General features: G+C 46.3%; 1 protein-coding gene across 3 annotated transcripts in view; it reads left to right on the plus strand.

Moving 5' to 3' along the window:
• Positions 1-17,295, plus strand: part of pparg (peroxisome proliferator-activated receptor gamma) — a 118,935-nt gene that overhangs the window by 53,596 nt on the left and 48,044 nt on the right. For all 3 annotated transcript variants that reach the window (XM_036984368.1, XM_036984365.1, XM_036984366.1), the window contains exon 4: positions 12,337-12,475. In XM_036984368.1, coding sequence (XP_036840263.1) covers positions 12,337-12,475 — 139 coding nt within the window. The remainder of the gene's footprint in view (positions 1-12,336; positions 12,476-17,295) is intronic.

Below are 17,295 nucleotides of genomic sequence, written 5' to 3' on the forward strand. Positions count from 1 at the left end.
TATATATATTTTTAAATGTAACCTTTATTTAACTAGGCAAGTCAGTTAAGAACAAATTCTTATTTACAATGACGGCTTACGCCGGCCAAACCCAGACAACACTGGGCCAATTGTGCGCCACACTATGGGACTCCCAATCACGGACAGTTGTGATCCAGGCTGGATTCGAACCAGGGTGTCTGTAGTGATGCCTCTAGCACTGAGATGCAGTGCCTTAGATCGCTGCGCCATTCGTGAAAGGCAAATAATTGATAGACTAATAAATAAATCAGTACTCACAAGAATAAATGTATTAAATGATAGAATGAATGCATCAATCATCTAAATTAGCTGACATCTGTACAGTTTTCTTGCTGCCTTGGCAGCAGCTAATGGGGATCCCTAATAAATACAAATACAGGATAGTTTACATAACACACTGAAATAGTAGCCATACACACAGTAATGGCAGTGTAGTACAACACATGGAATACTTGTGCAGTAGAGGCAACAGTGGTGTGGCTGTAGAGATGTGCGAAGAATATTCTTGAGACAGGACCATGGAGAGAATAGATACTATATTGTCCATTGGTTAGAACGAAAATGTGTCTTATACTTCTCCAAATACCCTGCAGTGCAACATCCCTGGCTGGAGAGCAAGCGGGGGGTTAAGGGCATTGCTCAAGGGTACAATCGCACAGTTTCGTCCAGGGCTTGAATAATTGTAGTCATGGCACCACACTCATTCATTGGTCCTGTAGTAGTCCTAGCTCTAGAGCAGTGTGTTCTGGTCCTGTAGTCATCCTAGCCCTAGAGCAGTGTTTGCTGGTCCTGTAGTAGTCCTAGCCCTAGAGCAGTGTATCCTGGTCCTGTAGTAGTCCTAGCCCTAGAGCAGTGTTTCCTGGTCCTGTAGTAGTCCTAACTCTAGAGCCGTGTTTCCTGGTCCTGTAGTAGTAGTAGTAGCCCTAGAGCAGTGTTTCCTGGTCCTGTAGTAGTCCTTGATCTAGAGCAGTGTTTCCTGGTCCTGTAGTAGTCCTAGCTCTAGAGCAGTGTTTCCTGATCCTGGTCCTGTAGTAGTCCTAGCACTAGAGCAGTGTTTCCTGATCCTGGTCCTGTAGTAGTCCTAGCACTAGAGCAGTGTTTACTGGTCCTGTAGTAGTCCTAGCTCTAGAGCAGTGTTTCCTGGTCCTGTAGTAGTCCTAGCTCTAGAGCAGTGTTTCCTGATCCTGGATTAGTCCTAGCTCTAGAGCAGTGTGTCCTGATCCTGTAGTATTCCTAGCTCTAAGGCAGTTTTTCCAGGTCCTGTAGTAGTCCTAGCCCTAGAGCAGTGTTTCTTGATCCTGGAGTAGTCCTAGCTCTAGAGCAGTGTTTCCTGATCCTGGTTCTGTAGTAGTCCTAGCACTAGAGCAGTGTTTCCTGATCGTGGTCATGTTGTAGTCCTAGCTCTAGAGCAGTGTTTCCTGGCTCTGTAGTAGTCCTAGCTCTAGAGCAATGTTGCCTGATCCTGGAATAGTCCTAGCTCCAGAGCAGTGTTTCCTGATCCTGGTCCTGTAGTAGTCCTAGCTCTAGAGCAATGTTGCCTGATCCTGGTCCTGGAGTAGTCCTAGCTCTAGAGCAGTGTTTCCTGGTGCTGTAGTAGTAGTAGTAGCCCTAGAGCAGTGTTTCCTGGTCCTGTAGTAGTCCTTGATCTAGAGCAGTGTTTCCTGGTCCTGTAGTAGTCCTAGCTCTAGAGCAGTGTTTCCTGATCCTGGTCCTGTAGTAGTCCTAGCACTAGAGCAGTGTTTCCTGATCCTGGTCCTGTAGTAGTCCTAGCACTAGAGCAGTGTTTACTGGTCCTGTAGTAGTCCTAGCTCTAGAGCAGTGTTTCCTGGTCCTGTAGTAGTCCTAGCTCTAGAGCAGTGTTTCCTGATCCTGGATTAGTCCTAGCTCTAGAGCAGTGTGTCCTGATCCTGTAGTATTCCTAGCTCTAAGGCAGTTTTTCCAGGTCCTGTAGTAGTCCTAGCCCTAGAGCAGTGTTTCCTGATCCTGTAATTGTCCTAGCTCTAGAGCAGTGTTTCCTGGTCCTGTAGTAGTCCTAGCTCTAGAGCAGTGTTTCTTGATCCTGGAGTAGTCCTAGCTCTAGAGCAGTGTTTCCTGATCCTGGTTCTGTAGTAGTCCTAGCACTAGAGCAGTGTTTCCTGATCGTGGTCATGTTGTAGTCCTAGCTCTAGAGCAGTGTTTCCTGGCTCTGTAGTAGTCCTAGCTCTAGAGCAATGTTGCCTGATCCTGGAATAGTCCTAGCTCCAGAGCAATGTTGCCTGATCCTGGTCCTGGAGTAGTCCTAGCTCTAGAGCAGTGTTTCCTGGTGCTGTAGTAGTCCTAGCTTTAGAGTAATGTTCCCTGGTCCTGTAGTAGTCCTAGGTCTAGAGCAGTGTTTCCTGGTCCTGTAGTAGTCCTAGCCCTAGAGCAGTGTTTCCTGGTCATGTAGTAGTCCTTGATCTAGAGCAGTGTTTCCTGGTCCTGTAGTAGTCCTAGCTCTAGAGCAGTGTTTCCTGATCCTGGTCCTGTAGTTGTCCTAGCACTAGAGCAGTGTTTACTGATCCTGGTCCTGTAGTAGTCCTAGCACTAGAGCAGTGTTTCCTGATCCTGGTCCTGTAGTAGTCCTTGATCTAGAGCAGTGTTTCCTGGTCCTGTAGTTGTCCTAGCTCTAGAGCAGTGTTTCCTGGTCATGTAGTAGTCCTAGATCTAGGGCAGTGTTCCTGGTCCTGTAGTAGTCCTAGCCATAGAGCAGTGTTTACTGGTCCTGTAGTAGTCCTAGCTCTAGAGCAGTGTTTCCTGGTCCTGTAGTAGTCCTAGCTCTAGATCAGTGTTGCCTGATCCAGGATTAGTCCTAGCTCTAGAGCAGTTTGTCCTGATCCTGTAGTATTCCTAGCTCTAAGGCAGTTTTTCCAGGTCCTGTAGTATTCCTAGCCCTAGAGCAGTGTTTCCTGATCCTGTAATAGTCCTAGCTCTAGAGCAGTGTTTCCTGGTCCTGTAGTAGTCCTAGCTCTAGAGCAGTGTTTCTTGATCCTGGAGTAGTCCTTGCTCTAGAGCAGTGTTTCCTGATCCTGGTTCTGTAGTAGTCCTAGCACTAGAGCAGTGTTTCCTGATCCTGGTCATGTTGTAGTCCTAGCTCTAGAGCAGTGTTTCCTGGTTCTGTAGTAGTCCTAGCTCTAGAGCAATTTTGCATGATCCTGGAGTAGTCCTAGCTTTAGAGCAGTGTTTCCTGGTCCTGGTCTTGTAGTAGTCCTAGCCCTAGAGCAGTGTTTCCTGGTCCTGGTCCTGTAGTAGGTCTAGACCCTGTAATAGTCCTAGCCCTAGAGCAGTGTTTCCTGGTCTTGTAGTAGTCCTAGCTCTAGAGCAGTGTTTCCTGATCCTGGTCCTGTAGTAGTCCTAGCCCTAGAGCAATGTTGCCTGATCCTGGTCCTGGAGTAGTCCTAGCTCCAGAGCAGTGTTTCCTGATCCTGGTCCTGTAGTAGTCCTAGCTCTAGAGCAGTGTTTCCTGGTCCTGGTCTTGTAGTAGTCCTAGCCCTAGAGCAGTGTTTCCTGGTCCTGGTCTTGTAGTAGTCCTAGCTCTAGAGCAGTGTTTCCTGGTCCTGTAGTAGTCCTAGCTCTAGAGCAGTGTTTCCTGTTCCTGGTCATGTAGTAGTCCTAGCTCTAGAGCAGTGTTGCCTGGACCTGTAGTAGTCCTTGATCTAGAGCAGTGTTTCCTGCTCCTGTAGTAGTCCTAGCTCCAGAGCAGTGTTTCCTGATCCTGGTCATGTAGTAGTCCTGGCTTTAGAGCAGTGTTTCCTGGTCCTGGTCTTGTAGTAGTCCTAGCCCTAGAGCAGTGTTTCCTGGTCCTGTAGTAGTCCTAGCTCTAGAGCAGTGTTTCCTGATCCTGGTCCTGTAGTAGTCCTAGCCCTAGAGCAGTGTTTCCTGATCCTGGTCCTTTAGTAGTCCTAGCTCTAGAGCAATGTTGCCTGATCCTGGTCCTGGAGTAGTCCTAGCTCCAGAGCAGTGTTTCCTGATCCTGGTCCTGTAGTAGTCCTAGCTCTAGAGCAGTGTTTCCTGGTTCTGGTCTTGTAGTAGTCCTAGCCCTAGAGCAGTGTTTCCCGGTCCTGTAGTAGGTCTAGCCCCTGTAGTAGTCCTAGCCCTAGAGCAGTGTTTCCTGGTCCTGTAGTAGTCCTAGCCCTAGAGCAGTGTTTCCTGGTCCTGTAGTAGTCCTAGCCCTAGAACAGTGTTTACTGGTCCTGTAGTAGTCCTAGCTCTGGAGCAGTGTTTCCTGGTCCTGTAGTAGTCCAAGCTCTAGAGCAGTGTTTCTTGATCCTGGAGTAGTCCTAGCTCTAGAGCAGTGTTTCCTGGTCCTGTAGTAGTCCTAGCTCTAGAGCAGTGTTTCTTGATCCTGGAGTAGTCCTAGCTCTAGAGCAGTGTTTCCTGATCCTGGTCCTGTAGTAGTCCTAGCCCTAGAGCAGTGTTTCCTGGTCCTGTAGTAGTCCTAGCCCTAGAACAGTGTTTACTGGTCCTGTAGTAGTCCTTGCTCTGGAGCAGTGTTTCCTGGTCCTGTAGTAGTCCTAGCTCTAGAGCAGTGTTTCTTGATCCTGGAGTAGTCCTAGCTCTATAGCAGTGTTTCCTGGTCCTGTAGTAGTCCTAGCTCTAGAGCAGTGTTTCTTGATCCTGGAGTAGTCCTAGCTCTAGAGCAGTGTTTCCTGATCCTGGTCCTGTAGTAGTCCTAGCCCTAGAGCAGTGTTTCCTGGTCCTGTAGTAGTCCCAGCCCTAGAACAGTGTTTACTGGTCCTGTAGTAGTCCTAGCTCTGGAGCAGTGTTTCCTGGTCCTGTAGTAGTCCTAGCTCTAGAGCAGTGTTTCTTGATCCTGGAGTAGTCCTAGCTCTAGAGCCGTGCTTCCTGATCCTGGTCCTGTAGTAGTCCTAGTACTAGAGCAGTGTTTCCTGATCCTGTTCCTGTAGTAGTCCTAGCCCTAGAGCAGTGTTTCCTGATCCTGGTCATGTAGTAGTCCTAGCTCTAGAGCAGTGTTTCCTGGTCCTGTAGTAGTCCTAACTCTAGAGCAATGTTGCCTAATTCTGGTCCTTGAGTAGTCCTAGCTCCAGAGCAATGTTTCCTGATCCTGGTCTTGTAGTAGTCCTAGCCATAGAGCAGTGTTTCCTGGTGCTTTAGTTGTCCTAGCTCTAGAGTAGTGTTCCCTGGTCCTGTAGTAGTCCTAGCCCTAGAGCAGTGTTTCCTGGTCCTGTAGTAGTCCTAGCCCTAGAGCAGTGTTTCCTGGTCCTGTAGTAGTCCTAGCTATAGAGCAGTGTTTCCTGGTCCTGTAGTAGTCCTAGCTCTAGAGCAGTGTTTCTTGATCCTGGAGTAGTCCTAGCTCTAGAGCAGTGTTTCCTGATCCTGGTCCTGTAGTAGTCCTAGCTCTAGAGCAGTGTTTCTTGATCCTGGAGTAGTCCTAGCCCTAGAGCAGTGTTTCCTGGTGCTTTAGTTGTCCTAGCTCTAGAGTAGTGTTCCCTGGTGCTGTAGTAGTCCTAGCCCTAGAGCAGTATTTCCTGGTCCTGTAGTATTCCTAGGCATAGAGCAGTGTTTCCTGGTCCTGTAGTAGTCGTAACTCTAGAGCAATGTTGCCTGATTCTGGTCCTTGAGTAGTCCTAGCTCCAGTGCAATGTTTCCTGATCCTGGTCTTGTAGTAGTCCTAGCCCTAGAGCAGTGTTTCCTGGTGCTTTAGTTGTCCTAGCTCTAGAGTAGTGTTCCCTGGTCCTGTAGTAGTCCTAGCCCTAGAGCAGTATTTCCTGGTCCTGTAGTAGTCCTAGCCCTAGAGCAGTGTTTCCTGGTCCTTTAGTAGTCCTAGCTCTAGAGCAGTGTTTCCTGGTCCTGTAGTAGTCCTATCTCTAGAGCAGTGTTTCCTGGTCCTGTAGTAGTCCTAGCTCTGGAGCAGTGTTTCCTTGTCCTGTAGTAGTCCTAGCTCTAGAGCATTGTTTCTTGATCCTGGAGTAGTCCTAGCTCTAGAGCAGTGTTTCCTGGTCCTGTAGTAGTCCTAGCTCTAGAGCAGTGTTTCTTGATCCTGGAGTAGTCCTAGCTCTAGAGCAGTGTTTCCTGATCCTGGTCCTGTAGTAGTCCTAGCCCTAGAGCAGTGTTTCCTGGTGCTGTAGTAGTCCTAGCCCTAGAACAGTGTTTACTGGTCCTGTAGTAGTCCTAGCTCTGGAGCAGTGTTTCCTGGTCCTGTAGTAGTCCTAGCTCTAGAGCAGTGTTTCTTGATCCTGGAGTAGTCCTAGCTCTAGAGCAGTGTTTCCTGGTCCTGTAGTAGTCCTAGCTCTAGAGCAGTGTTTCTTGATCCTGGAGTAGTCCTAGCTCTAGAGCAGTGTTTCCTGATCCTGGTCCTGTAGTAGTCCTAGCCCTAGAGCAGTGTTTCCTGGTCCTGTAGTAGTCCTAGCCCTAGAACAGTGTTTACTGGTCCTGTAGTAGTCCTTGCTCTGGAGCAGTGTTTCCTTGTCCTGTAGTAGTCCTAGCTCTAGAGCAGTGTTTCTTGATCCTGGAGTAGTCCTAGCTCTAGAGCAGTGTTTCCTGGTCCTGTAGTAGTCCTAGCTCTAGAGCAGTGTTTCTTGATCCTGGAGTAGTACTAGCTCTAGAGCAGTGTTTCCTGATCCTGGTCCTGTAGTAGTCCTAGCCCTAGAGCAGTGTTTCCTGGTCCTGTAGTAGTCCTAGCCCTAGAACAGTGTTTACTGGTCCTGTAGTAGTCCTAGCTCTGGAGCAGTGTTTCCTGGTCCTATAGTAGTCCAAGCTCTAGAGCAGTGTTTCTTGATCCTGGAGTAGTCCTAGCTCTAGAGCAGTGTTTCCTGGTCCTGTAGTAGTCCTAGCTCTAGAGCAGTGTTTATTGATCCTGGAGTAGTCCTAGCTCTAGAGCAGTGTTTCCTGATCCTGGTCCTGTAGTAGTCCTAGCCCTAGAGCAGTGTTTCCTGGTCCTGTAGTAGTCCTAGCCCTAGAGCAGTGTTTCCTGGTCCTGTAGTAGTCCTAGCTATAGAGCAGTGTTTCCTGGTCCTGTAGTAGTCCTAGCTCTAGAGCAGTGTTTCTTGATCCTGGAGTAGTCCTAGCTCTAGAGCAGTGTTTCCTGATCCTGGTCCTGTAGTAGTCCTAGCTCTAGAGCAGTGTTTCTTGATCCTGGAGTAGTCCTAGCCCTAGAGCAGTGTTTCCTGGTGCTTTAGTTGTCCTAGCTCTAGAGTAGTGTTCCCTGGTGCTGTAGTAGTCCTAGCCCTAGAGCAGTATTTCCTGGTCCTGTAGTATTCCTAGGCCTAGAGCAGTGTTTCCTGGTCCTGTAGTAGTCGTAACTCTAGAGCAATGTTGCCTGATTCTGGTCCTTGAGTAGTCCTAGCTCCAGTGCAATGTTTCCTGATCCTGGTCTTGTAGTAGTCCTAGCCCTAGAGCAGTGTTTCCTGGTGCTTTAGTTGTCCTAGCTCTAGAGTAGTGTTCCCTGGTCCTGTAGTAGTCCTAGCCCTAGAGCAGTATTTCCTGGTCCTGTAGTAGTCCTAGCCCTAGAGCAGTGTTTCCTGGTCCTTTAGTAGTCCTAGCTCTAGAGCAGTGTTTCCTGGTCCTGTAGTAGTCCTATCTCTAGAGCAGTGTTTCCTGGTCCTGTAGTAGTCCTAGCTCTGGAGCAGTGTTTCCTTGTCCTGTAGTAGTCCTAGCTCTAGAGCATTGTTTCTTGATCCTGGAGTAGTCCTAGCTCTAGAGCAGTGTTTCCTGGTCCTGTAGTAGTCCTAGCTCTAGAGCAGTGTTTCTTGATCCTGGAGTAGTCCTAGCTCTAGAGCAGTGTTTCCTGATCCTGGTCCTGTAGTAGTCCTAGCCCTAGAGCAGTGTTTCCTGGTGCTGTAGTAGTCCTAGCCCTAGAACAGTGTTTACTGGTCCTGTAGTAGTCCTAGCTCTGGAGCAGTGTTTCCTGGTCCTGTAGTAGTCCTAGCTCTAGAGCAGTGTTTCTTGATCCTGGAGTAGTCCTAGCTCTAGAGCAGTGTTTCCTGGTCCTGTAGTAGTCCTAGCTCTAGAGCAGTGTTTCTTGATCCTGGAGTAGTCCTAGCTCTAGAGCAGTGTTTCCTGATCCTGGTCCTGTAGTAGTCCTAGCCCTAGAGCAGTGTTTCCTGGTCCTGTAGTAGTCCTAGCCCTAGAACAGTGTTTACTGGTCCTGTAGTAGTCCTTGCTCTGGAGCAGTGTTTCCTTGTCCTGTAGTAGTCCTAGCTCTAGAGCAGTGTTTCTTGATCCTGGAGTAGTCCTAGCTCTAGAGCAGTGTTTCCTGGTCCTGTAGTAGTCCTAGCTCTAGAGCAGTGTTTCTTGATCCTGGAGTAGTACTAGCTCTAGAGCAGTGTTTCCTGATCCTGGTCCTGTAGTAGTCCTAGCCCTAGAGCAGTGTTTCCTGGTCCTGTAGTAGTCCTAGCCCTAGAACAGTGTTTACTGGTCCTGTAGTAGTCCTAGCTCTGGAGCAGTGTTTCCTGGTCCTATAGTAGTCCAAGCTCTAGAGCAGTGTTTCTTGATCCTGGAGTAGTCCTAGCTCTAGAGCAGTGTTTCCTGGTCCTGTAGTAGTCCTAGCTCTAGAGCAGTGTTTATTGATCCTGGAGTAGTCCTAGCTCTAGAGCAGTGTTTCCTGATCCTGGTCCTGTAGTAGTCCTAGCCCTAGAGCAGTGTTTCCTGGTCCTGTAGTAGTCCTAGCCCTAGAACAGTGTTTACTGGTCCTGTAGTAGTCCTATCTCTAGAGCAGTGTTTCCTGGTCCTGTAGTAGTCCTAGCTCTGGAGCAGTGTTTCCTTGTCCTGTAGTAGTCCTAGCTCTAGAGCATTGTTTCTTGATCCTGGAGTAGTCCTAGCTCTAGAGCAGTGTTTCCTGGTCCTGTAGTAGTCCTAGCTCTAGAGCAGTGTTTCTTGATCCTGGAGTAGTCCTAGCTCTAGAGCAGTGTTTCCTGATCCTGGTCCTGTAGTAGTCCTAGCCCTAGAGCAGTGTTTCCTGGTGCTGTAGTAGTCCTAGCCCTAGAACAGTGTTTACTGGTCCTGTAGTAGTCCTAGCTCTGGAGCAGTGTTTCCTGGTCCTGTAGTAGTCCTAGCTCTAGAGCAGTGTTTCTTGATCCTGGAGTAGTCCTAGCTCTAGAGCAGTGTTTCCTGGTCCTGTAGTAGTCCTAGCTCTAGAGCAGTGTTTCTTGATCCTGGAGTAGTCCTATTCCTAGAGCAGTGTTTCCTGGTCCTGTACTAGCCCTAGCCCTAGGGCAGTGTTGCTTGATCCTGGTCCTATAGTAGTCCTAGCTCCAGAGCAGTGTTTCCTGGTCCTGTAGTAGTCCTAGCTCTAGAGCCGTGTTTCCTGGTCTTGGTCCTGTAGTAGTTCTAGCTCTAGAGCAGTGTTTCCTGGACCTGTAGTAGTCCTAGCCCTAGAGCAGTGTTTCCTGTTCCTGTAGTTGTCCTAGCCCTACAACAGTGTTTCCTGGTCCTGTAGTAGTCCTAGCCCTAGAGCAGTGTTTCCTGGTCCTGTAGTAATCCTAGCTCTAGAACAGTGTTTCCTGGTCCTGTAGTAGTCCTAGCTCTAGAGCTGTGTTTCCTGGTCCTGTAGTAGTCCTAGCTCTAGAGCTGTGTTTCCTGTTCCTGTAGTAGTCCTAGCCCTAGAGCAGTGTTTCCTGGTCCTGTAGTAGTCCTAGCTCTAGAGCAGTGTTTCCTGGTCCTGTACTAGTCCTAGCCCTAGGGCAGTGTTGCTTGATCCTGGTCCTATAGTAGTCCTAGCTCCAGAGCAGTGTTTCCTGGTCCTGTAGTAGTCCTAGCTCTAGAGCCGTGTTTCCTGGTCTTGGTCCTGTAGTAGTTCTAGCTATAGAGCAGTGTTTCCTGGACCTGTAGTAGTCCTAGCCCTAGAGCAGTGTTTCCTGGTTCTGTAGTTGTCCTAGCCCTACAACAGTGTTTCCTGGTCCTGTAGTAGTCCTAGCCCTAGAGCAGTGTTTCCTGGTCCTGTAGTAATCCTAGCTCTAGAACAGTGTTTCCTGGTCCTGTAGTAGTCCTAGCTCTAGAGCTGTGTTTCCTGGTCCTGTAGTAGTCCTAGCTCTAGAGCTGTGTTTCCTGTTCCTGTAGTAGTCCTAGCCCTAGAGCAGTGTTTCCTGGTCCTGTAGTAGTCCTAGCTCTAGAGCAGTGTTTCCTGGTCCTGTAGTAGTCCTAGCCCTAGAACAGTGTTTCCTGGTCCTGTAGTAGTCCTAGCCCTAGAACAGTGTTTCCTGGTCCTGTAGTAGTCCTAGACCTAGAGCAGTGTTTCCTGGTCCTGTAGTAGTCCTAGCCCTATAGCAGTGTTTCCTGGTCCTGTAGTAGTCCTAGCTCTAGACCAATGTTGCCTGATCCTGGTTTTTCATTTTCGCCGTAGCACTACACAGCTGAGTAAAATTAAAAGAAAAATGCTTGTTACATTGGCAGTTTGATTCAGCTGAATAGTGTCAATTCATACAAGTACGTGGGAGTATAACTCGATGTTAAGCTGTCCTTCTCTCAGCACATTTCAAAGCTGTAGGCTAAGGTTAAATCCAGACTTGGTTTCCTCTATCGTAATCTCTCCTATTTCACCCCAGCTGCCAAACTAACCCTGATTCAGATAACCATTCTACCCATGTTAGATTATGAAACGTAATTTATTGATCGGCAGGTAAGGGTGCTCTCGAGCGGCTAGATGTTCTTTACCATTCGGCCATCAGATTTGCCACCAATGCTCCTTATAGGACACATCACTGCATTCTATACTCCTCTGTAAACTGGTCATTTCTGTATACCTGTCGCAAGACCCACTGGTTGACGCTTATTTATAAAACCCTTAGGCCTCACTCCCCCCTATCTGAGATATCTACTGCAGCCCTTATCCTCCACGTACAACACCCGTTCTGCCAGTCACACTCTGTTAAAGGTCCCCAAAGCACACACATCCCTGGGTCGCTCATTTTTTCAGTTCGCTGCGGCAAACACTCAAAATGGACAGTTTTATCCACAACTCTTCATTCAAAGACACTATCATGGATTCTCTTACTTACAGTTATGGCTCCTTCGCATGATGTATTGTCTCTACCTTCTTGCCCTTTGTACTGTTGTCTGTGCCCAATCATTTTTGTACCATGTTTTGTGGTAGCTAGTTAGCTAGCTAGGTCCATTACATGGTTAACTGGTCAAGCCACCCCATCACCTATCACAGGTCGCAGTGTGAATTACACATTTGGGGCACAGACAAAGGGGAGAGGGGAGCTAGCTACAACTTGTTGATGGAGCTCACTACAATCAAAACTCGCTCCACACAACAAGAAGTGGTCAGTGGCCAATATTCAACAGTTCTATTTATAGGGAAGAGCTGATATGAGAGGGTTGGAGAGATGTCTTTACTACTGTCTTTACTTGTCTTGAAGGGGTTAAATTGCCCGAATGGCACCAGAACATTAAGATGAAATGTATTTTGAATCTTGTTACAGTAATAATATGGTGCATTAAAACTAAAAGCAGATTTACCTAGCTCGGTTGAGATCCTAGGATCCTCAAGTAAACCAATCCTGTGAACAGGTTAGGCAACTCCGGTGTCTATATTTCAAAAGCAAAGTTAGATAAGATGGAAGTTTATGAAGTAGGGCCTTGTAAACAAAGAGTGATGTAGAAATCTATGGGCGAAGTCCAGACAACTTTTTGAAACAGGATGCAGTGATGCGTATCAAAACTGTCACCTATAACAAAACAAAGGGCACTATGGTAGATGGCATCCAAAGGTTTAAGTGTTTTAGTAGCTGCACTTTGATAATTAATATCTTCATAATCAACAACAGATAAAAAGGTTGACTGTCACGAACCGGCTCGAAGTTCTTAACAAAAAAAGGAGACAACGTGGAGATAAGGAATAACAAAATATATTTATTAACTGAAGTGAACTAAATACAATTAACAATGGTGTGTGTAGTCAGTAGTGTAAGTGAGTGTTTGCGTGCATAAATGTGATAATGAGGGGTGTTGAAAGTTGCCAAAGCAAATGAACGAAACAGCCACAAAAATGCCACAACCACACTATCAGTGTGTCTGCTTGGAGAGAGTCTCTTCAATGAATGGGGAAGAGGTGTATTTATCCTGGGACACACCCAGCCCAGGTGTATCCCATGTCGCTGACGACCCTCCCGGTTCCACCCACCGGCATCCTAATAAGGAAAACAAGCACAAAGAGAGAATTCAGCAGACGGAGTGGGAGGGTCATCACAACTGAATAACCTGCTTCCTACTGCTTAGAGCAAGGCGTAGAACCACCAAGAGAAAAAACAGAAGAATTGTCAAGTTGTGCCCATTTACAATGAATATTTTCTTATGTTTCTCCCTTCTCTAATAAAACCTGTGTGTCTCTATGTCCAGGGGTTCTTCCGTCGGACCATCCGGTTGAAGCTGGTTTATGACCACTGTGACCTGCACTGTCGCATCCACAAGAAGAGCCGCAACAAGTGTCAGTACTGTCGCTTTCAGAAGTGCCTGGTGGTGGGCATGTCTCACAATGGTAAGAACCAACATTACAATCAATCAGTCAAATGTATTTATAAAGGGGCCTTCCGAGTGGCACTGCATCGCAGTGCTTGAGGCGTCACTACAGACCCTGATCCCAGGCTGTATCACAGCCAGCCATGACCGGGAAACCCATGAGGCAGCATACAATTGGCCCAGCGTCGTCTGGGTTAGGGGAGGGTTTGGCCGGGATTTCCTTGTCCCATCGCTCTCTAGCGACTCCTTGTAGCGGGCTGGGTGCCTGCAAGCTGACTCCCGGATGCCAATTGTACGACGTTTCCTCTGACACGTTGGTGTGTCTGGCTTCCAGGTTAAGCGAGCAGTGTGTCAAGAAGCAATGCGGCTTGGCAGGGTCGTATTCCGGAGAACTCATGGCTCTCGTACGGCAGTTGCAGCGATGGGACAAGACTAACTACCAATTGGATATCATGAAATTGGGGAGAAAAAGGGGTAAATGTACAAAAACATATGTATTTATAAAGCCCTTTTTTACATCAGCAGATGTCACAAAGTGCTTATACAGAAACCCAGCCTAAAACCCCAAACAGCAAGCAATGTAGATGTCGAAGCACAGTGGCAAGGAAAAACTCCCTAGAAAGACTGGAACCTAGGAAGAAAACTAGAGAGGAACCAGGCTCTGTGGGGTGGCCAGTCCTATTCTGGCTGTGCCGGGTAGAGATCATATTTTACAAAAATCCATGGCATTTAGTATGATATGTTAGGTTACTTAACATCGTAAATGTACATCCGAGACACTAATTAGTATATGTTAAAAAAAAAAATGTTCACCTTTATTTAACCAGGTAGGCTAGTTGAGAACAAGTTCTCATTTACAACTGCAACCTGGCCAAGATCAAGCAAAGCAGTTCGACTCATACAACAGTTACATATGGAATAAACAAACATACAGTAAATAATACAGAAGATAAAGTCTATATACAGTGAGTGCAAATGAGGTAAGGAAATAAATAGGCCATGGTGGCGAAGTAATTACAATATGGACAATAGATTACGTAGACCACTTTCCTGAAGTAAAATGACCAAATCGCCCTCTAGTAACCTCAAGGGTGGAATGTTAATATTTCTCATAATTAATCGACATTGTTTAAAAAAACTGCGTTTTCTCAAACGCTTTTATTTTTCAATCTTCTGTGATGCATGTAAAGTGTATTATTGGGACTTCAACTCTATATCTGACATGGTACAGGTGTTTTCTTTTTTATGACATAAACAAAACACCTCACAAATATGGTTCAAAGTAGATTTGTTTAACACTACCAAGAAACACTATGATCATGATTTAGTAAAAAGTTAAAAACTAAACGAGGGGGAGTTGGTCGGGGTAGATAGGTAGGCGTATAACACAAACGTGCGTGTTCAAATCTCATCACGGACAACTTTAGCATTTTGGCTAATTAGGAACTTTGCAACTACTTGCTACTTGTTAGCTAACCCTGCCCCTAACTCCGAACCCTAACCTTAAAATATAATGGCGCCAGAGGGAATGGCTGCCGTTTTACGGGCTCCTAACAGACTTTGCTATTTTGTTTGTTTTTTTCACATTGTTTGTAACTTATTTTGTACATAATGTTGCTGCTACTGTCTCTTTTATGAATAACTTTTGGATATCAGAACAGCGATTACTCACCTCCAACTGGATGAAGATCTGTTATTTAATGAGTTGGACGCAAAGGATATACTGCTTCCGAGACCAGGCCCAAATCCCAGTTATTCGCATGAAGAAAAGACGGAAATACAGGGGGTGGAGATCGAGGTGTCTTGTGAGAATTCATTGGCGAGTGTGTTACGCATCTCTACCATCCGTTCTATTGGCCAACGTGCAATCACTGGAAAATAAACTGGATGATCTCTGTTCGAGATCATCCTACCAACGGGACACTGTAATATCTTATGTTTCACTGAGTCGTGGCTGAACGACAACAAGGATAATATAGACCTGGCTGGGTTTTATGTGCATCGACAGGACAGAACAGCTACAACTTTGTCAATAACAGCTGGTGCGCAATGTCTAATATTATTAAATAAGTCTCAAGGTATTGCTCGCCTGAGGTAGAGTACCCCAAGGCTGTAGACCACACTATATACCAAGAGTTTTCTATATTTTTCATAGCTGTCTATTTACCACCACAAACCGATGCTGGCGCTAAGACAGCACGCAACACGCTGTATAAGGCCATAAGCAAATACTTATCCAGAAGCAGTGCTCCTAGTGGCCGGGACTTTAATGCAGGTAAACTTAAGTCCTTTTTGCCTAATTTCTTCCAGCGTGTCACATGTGCAACCAGGAAAAAAACACAACCTCTAGACCACCTTTACTACACACACACAGACGCATACAAAGCTCTCCCCCGCCCTCCATTTGGCAAATCTGACCATAATTCTATCCTCCTGATTCCTGCTTAACAAGAAAAAAGTAAAGCAGGAAGTACCAGTGACTCGCTCAATATGGAAGTGATCAGATGAAGTGGATGCTAAGCTACAGGACTGTTTTGCTAGCACAGACTGGAATAGGTTCCAGGACTCATCCAATGGAATTGCGGAATATACCACCTCTGTCACCGGCTTCATCAATAAGTACATCGACAACGTCATCCCCACAGTGACCGTGCGTACATATCCCAACCAGAAGCCATGGATTACAGGCAACATCTGCATCGAGCTAAAAGCTATAATGGGAACAGAGCTGCTGCTTTCAAGGAGCGGGACACTAATCCGGTAGCTTATAAGAAATCCTGCTATGCCCTCCGATGAACCATCAAACAGGCAAAACGTCAATACAAGACTAAGATTGTACACCGGCTCTAATGCTCGTCGGATGTGGCAGGGCTTGCAAACTATTACAGAGTACAAAGGGAAACCCAGCTGCCCAGAGCTACCAGACGAGCTAAATGCCTTTATGCTCGCGTCAAGGCAAGCAACATTGAATCATTCATGAGAGCACTAGCTGTTCTGGATGACTGTGTGATCCTGCTCTCCGTAGCTGATGTGAGCAAAACTTTTAATCTAACTGTATTGTCCAATTTACATTAGCTAAAACAGTGAAAGAATACCATGCTATTGTTTGAGGAGAGTGCACAATTATGAATTTGAAAATGTATGAATAAACAAATGAGAAACATTTGGGCAGTCTTGATACAACATTTTGAATAGATATGCAATAGTTCATTGGATCAGTCTAAAACTTTACACATACCCTGCTGCCATCTAGTGGCCAAAGTCTAAATTGCACCTAGGCTAGATTAATTAATTATGGAATTAATTATGGCCTTTCTCTTGCATTTCAAAGATGGTACAAAAAAACGTATCTTTTACCAGATCTAATGTGATATATTTTTCACAAATGTCAAAGTATTTCCTTTCAATTGGTATCAAGAATATGCATATCCTTGCGTCAGGTCCTGAGCTACAGAGCTATTTGGGTATATAATTTTAGGTGAAAATTGAAAAAAATGGGCGGATCCTTAAGCGATTTTAAACGTATCAACATTCACAAGGCCGCAGGGTCAGACAGATTACCAGGACGTGTACTCAGAGCATGCACGGACCAACTGGCAAGTTACCACCATAGTCCCTGTGCCCAAGAAAGTGATGGTAACCTGCCTAAATGGCTACCGCCCTGTAGCACTCGTCAGTAGCCATGAGGAACACACCTATGTGAGAATGCTGTTTGTAGAAAAGGCTCATGAAGTTGGTGGAATCGCCCTATATTTGATGGCCACTTGCGCAGCTGGCCCAGAGCGCTTTAATTAGGTCAGGTGGAAACGTCTGTCAGATCTCAACTCATTAAAAGGAGGAAATGGCCACCGCCTGACCTCGCTGCTTTCTATTCCCCAACTCCGTCTAATCCAGACATTCTGTGCGTCCACAAATCAACGTAACTCCACTGAATCTTTCATCTGAACTATCTGTTGAGATCGGGAGAGCGGGCCATCAGTTATTGTTTATTTATTTTATTTAAACAGGTAGGCCAGTTGAGAACAAGTTCTCATTTACAACTGCGACCTGGCCAAGATAAAGCAAAGCAATGCGACAAAAGCACAGTTACACATGGGATAAACAAATATACAGTCAATAACACAATAGAAAAATCTGTATAGTGTGTGTAAATGAAGGAGGTAAGGCAATAAATAGGCCAATAGTGGCTAAGTAATTACAATTTAGCAATTAACACGAGTGATAGATGTGCAGATTAGGATGTGCAAGTAGAAATACTGGTGTGCAAAAGAGCAGAAAAACAAATATGGGAAGAGGTAGGTAGTTGATTGGATGGGCTATTTACAGATGGGCTGTGTTCAGCTGCAGCGATCTTTAAGCTGATGCTTAAAGTTATTGAGGGTGATTTTTTGCAATTCGTTCCAGTCATTGGCAGCAGAGAACTTTAAGGAAAGGCGGCCAAAGGTAGTGTTTGCTTTGTGGATGACCAGTGAAATATACCTGCTGGAGCGCGTGCTGTGGGTGGCTGTTGCTATGGAGACCAGTGAGCTGAGATAAGGCGGAGCTTTACCTAGCAAAGACTTAGATGACCTGGAGCCAGTGGGTTTGGCGACGAATATGTAGCGAGGACCAGCCAACGAGAGCGTACAGGTCACAGTGGTGGGTTGTATATGGAGCTTTGGTGACAAAATGGATGCCACTGTGATAGACTGCATCCAATTTGCAGAGTAGAGTGTTGGGAGGCTATTTTGTAGTTATTACCGCAGAACGCGGCTTAGAGAGCACACTTCAAATCTATTGTGTTATGTCAATGGACAATGATCAAGGCCCTACAGATCATCACAGGCCAATTATGCCATT

The sequence above is a fragment of the Oncorhynchus mykiss genome, chromosome 7, assembly GCF_013265735.2.
Source record: "Oncorhynchus mykiss isolate Arlee chromosome 7, USDA_OmykA_1.1, whole genome shotgun sequence".
In the NCBI taxonomy this organism is placed as follows: Eukaryota; Metazoa; Chordata; class Actinopteri; order Salmoniformes; family Salmonidae; genus Oncorhynchus; species Oncorhynchus mykiss.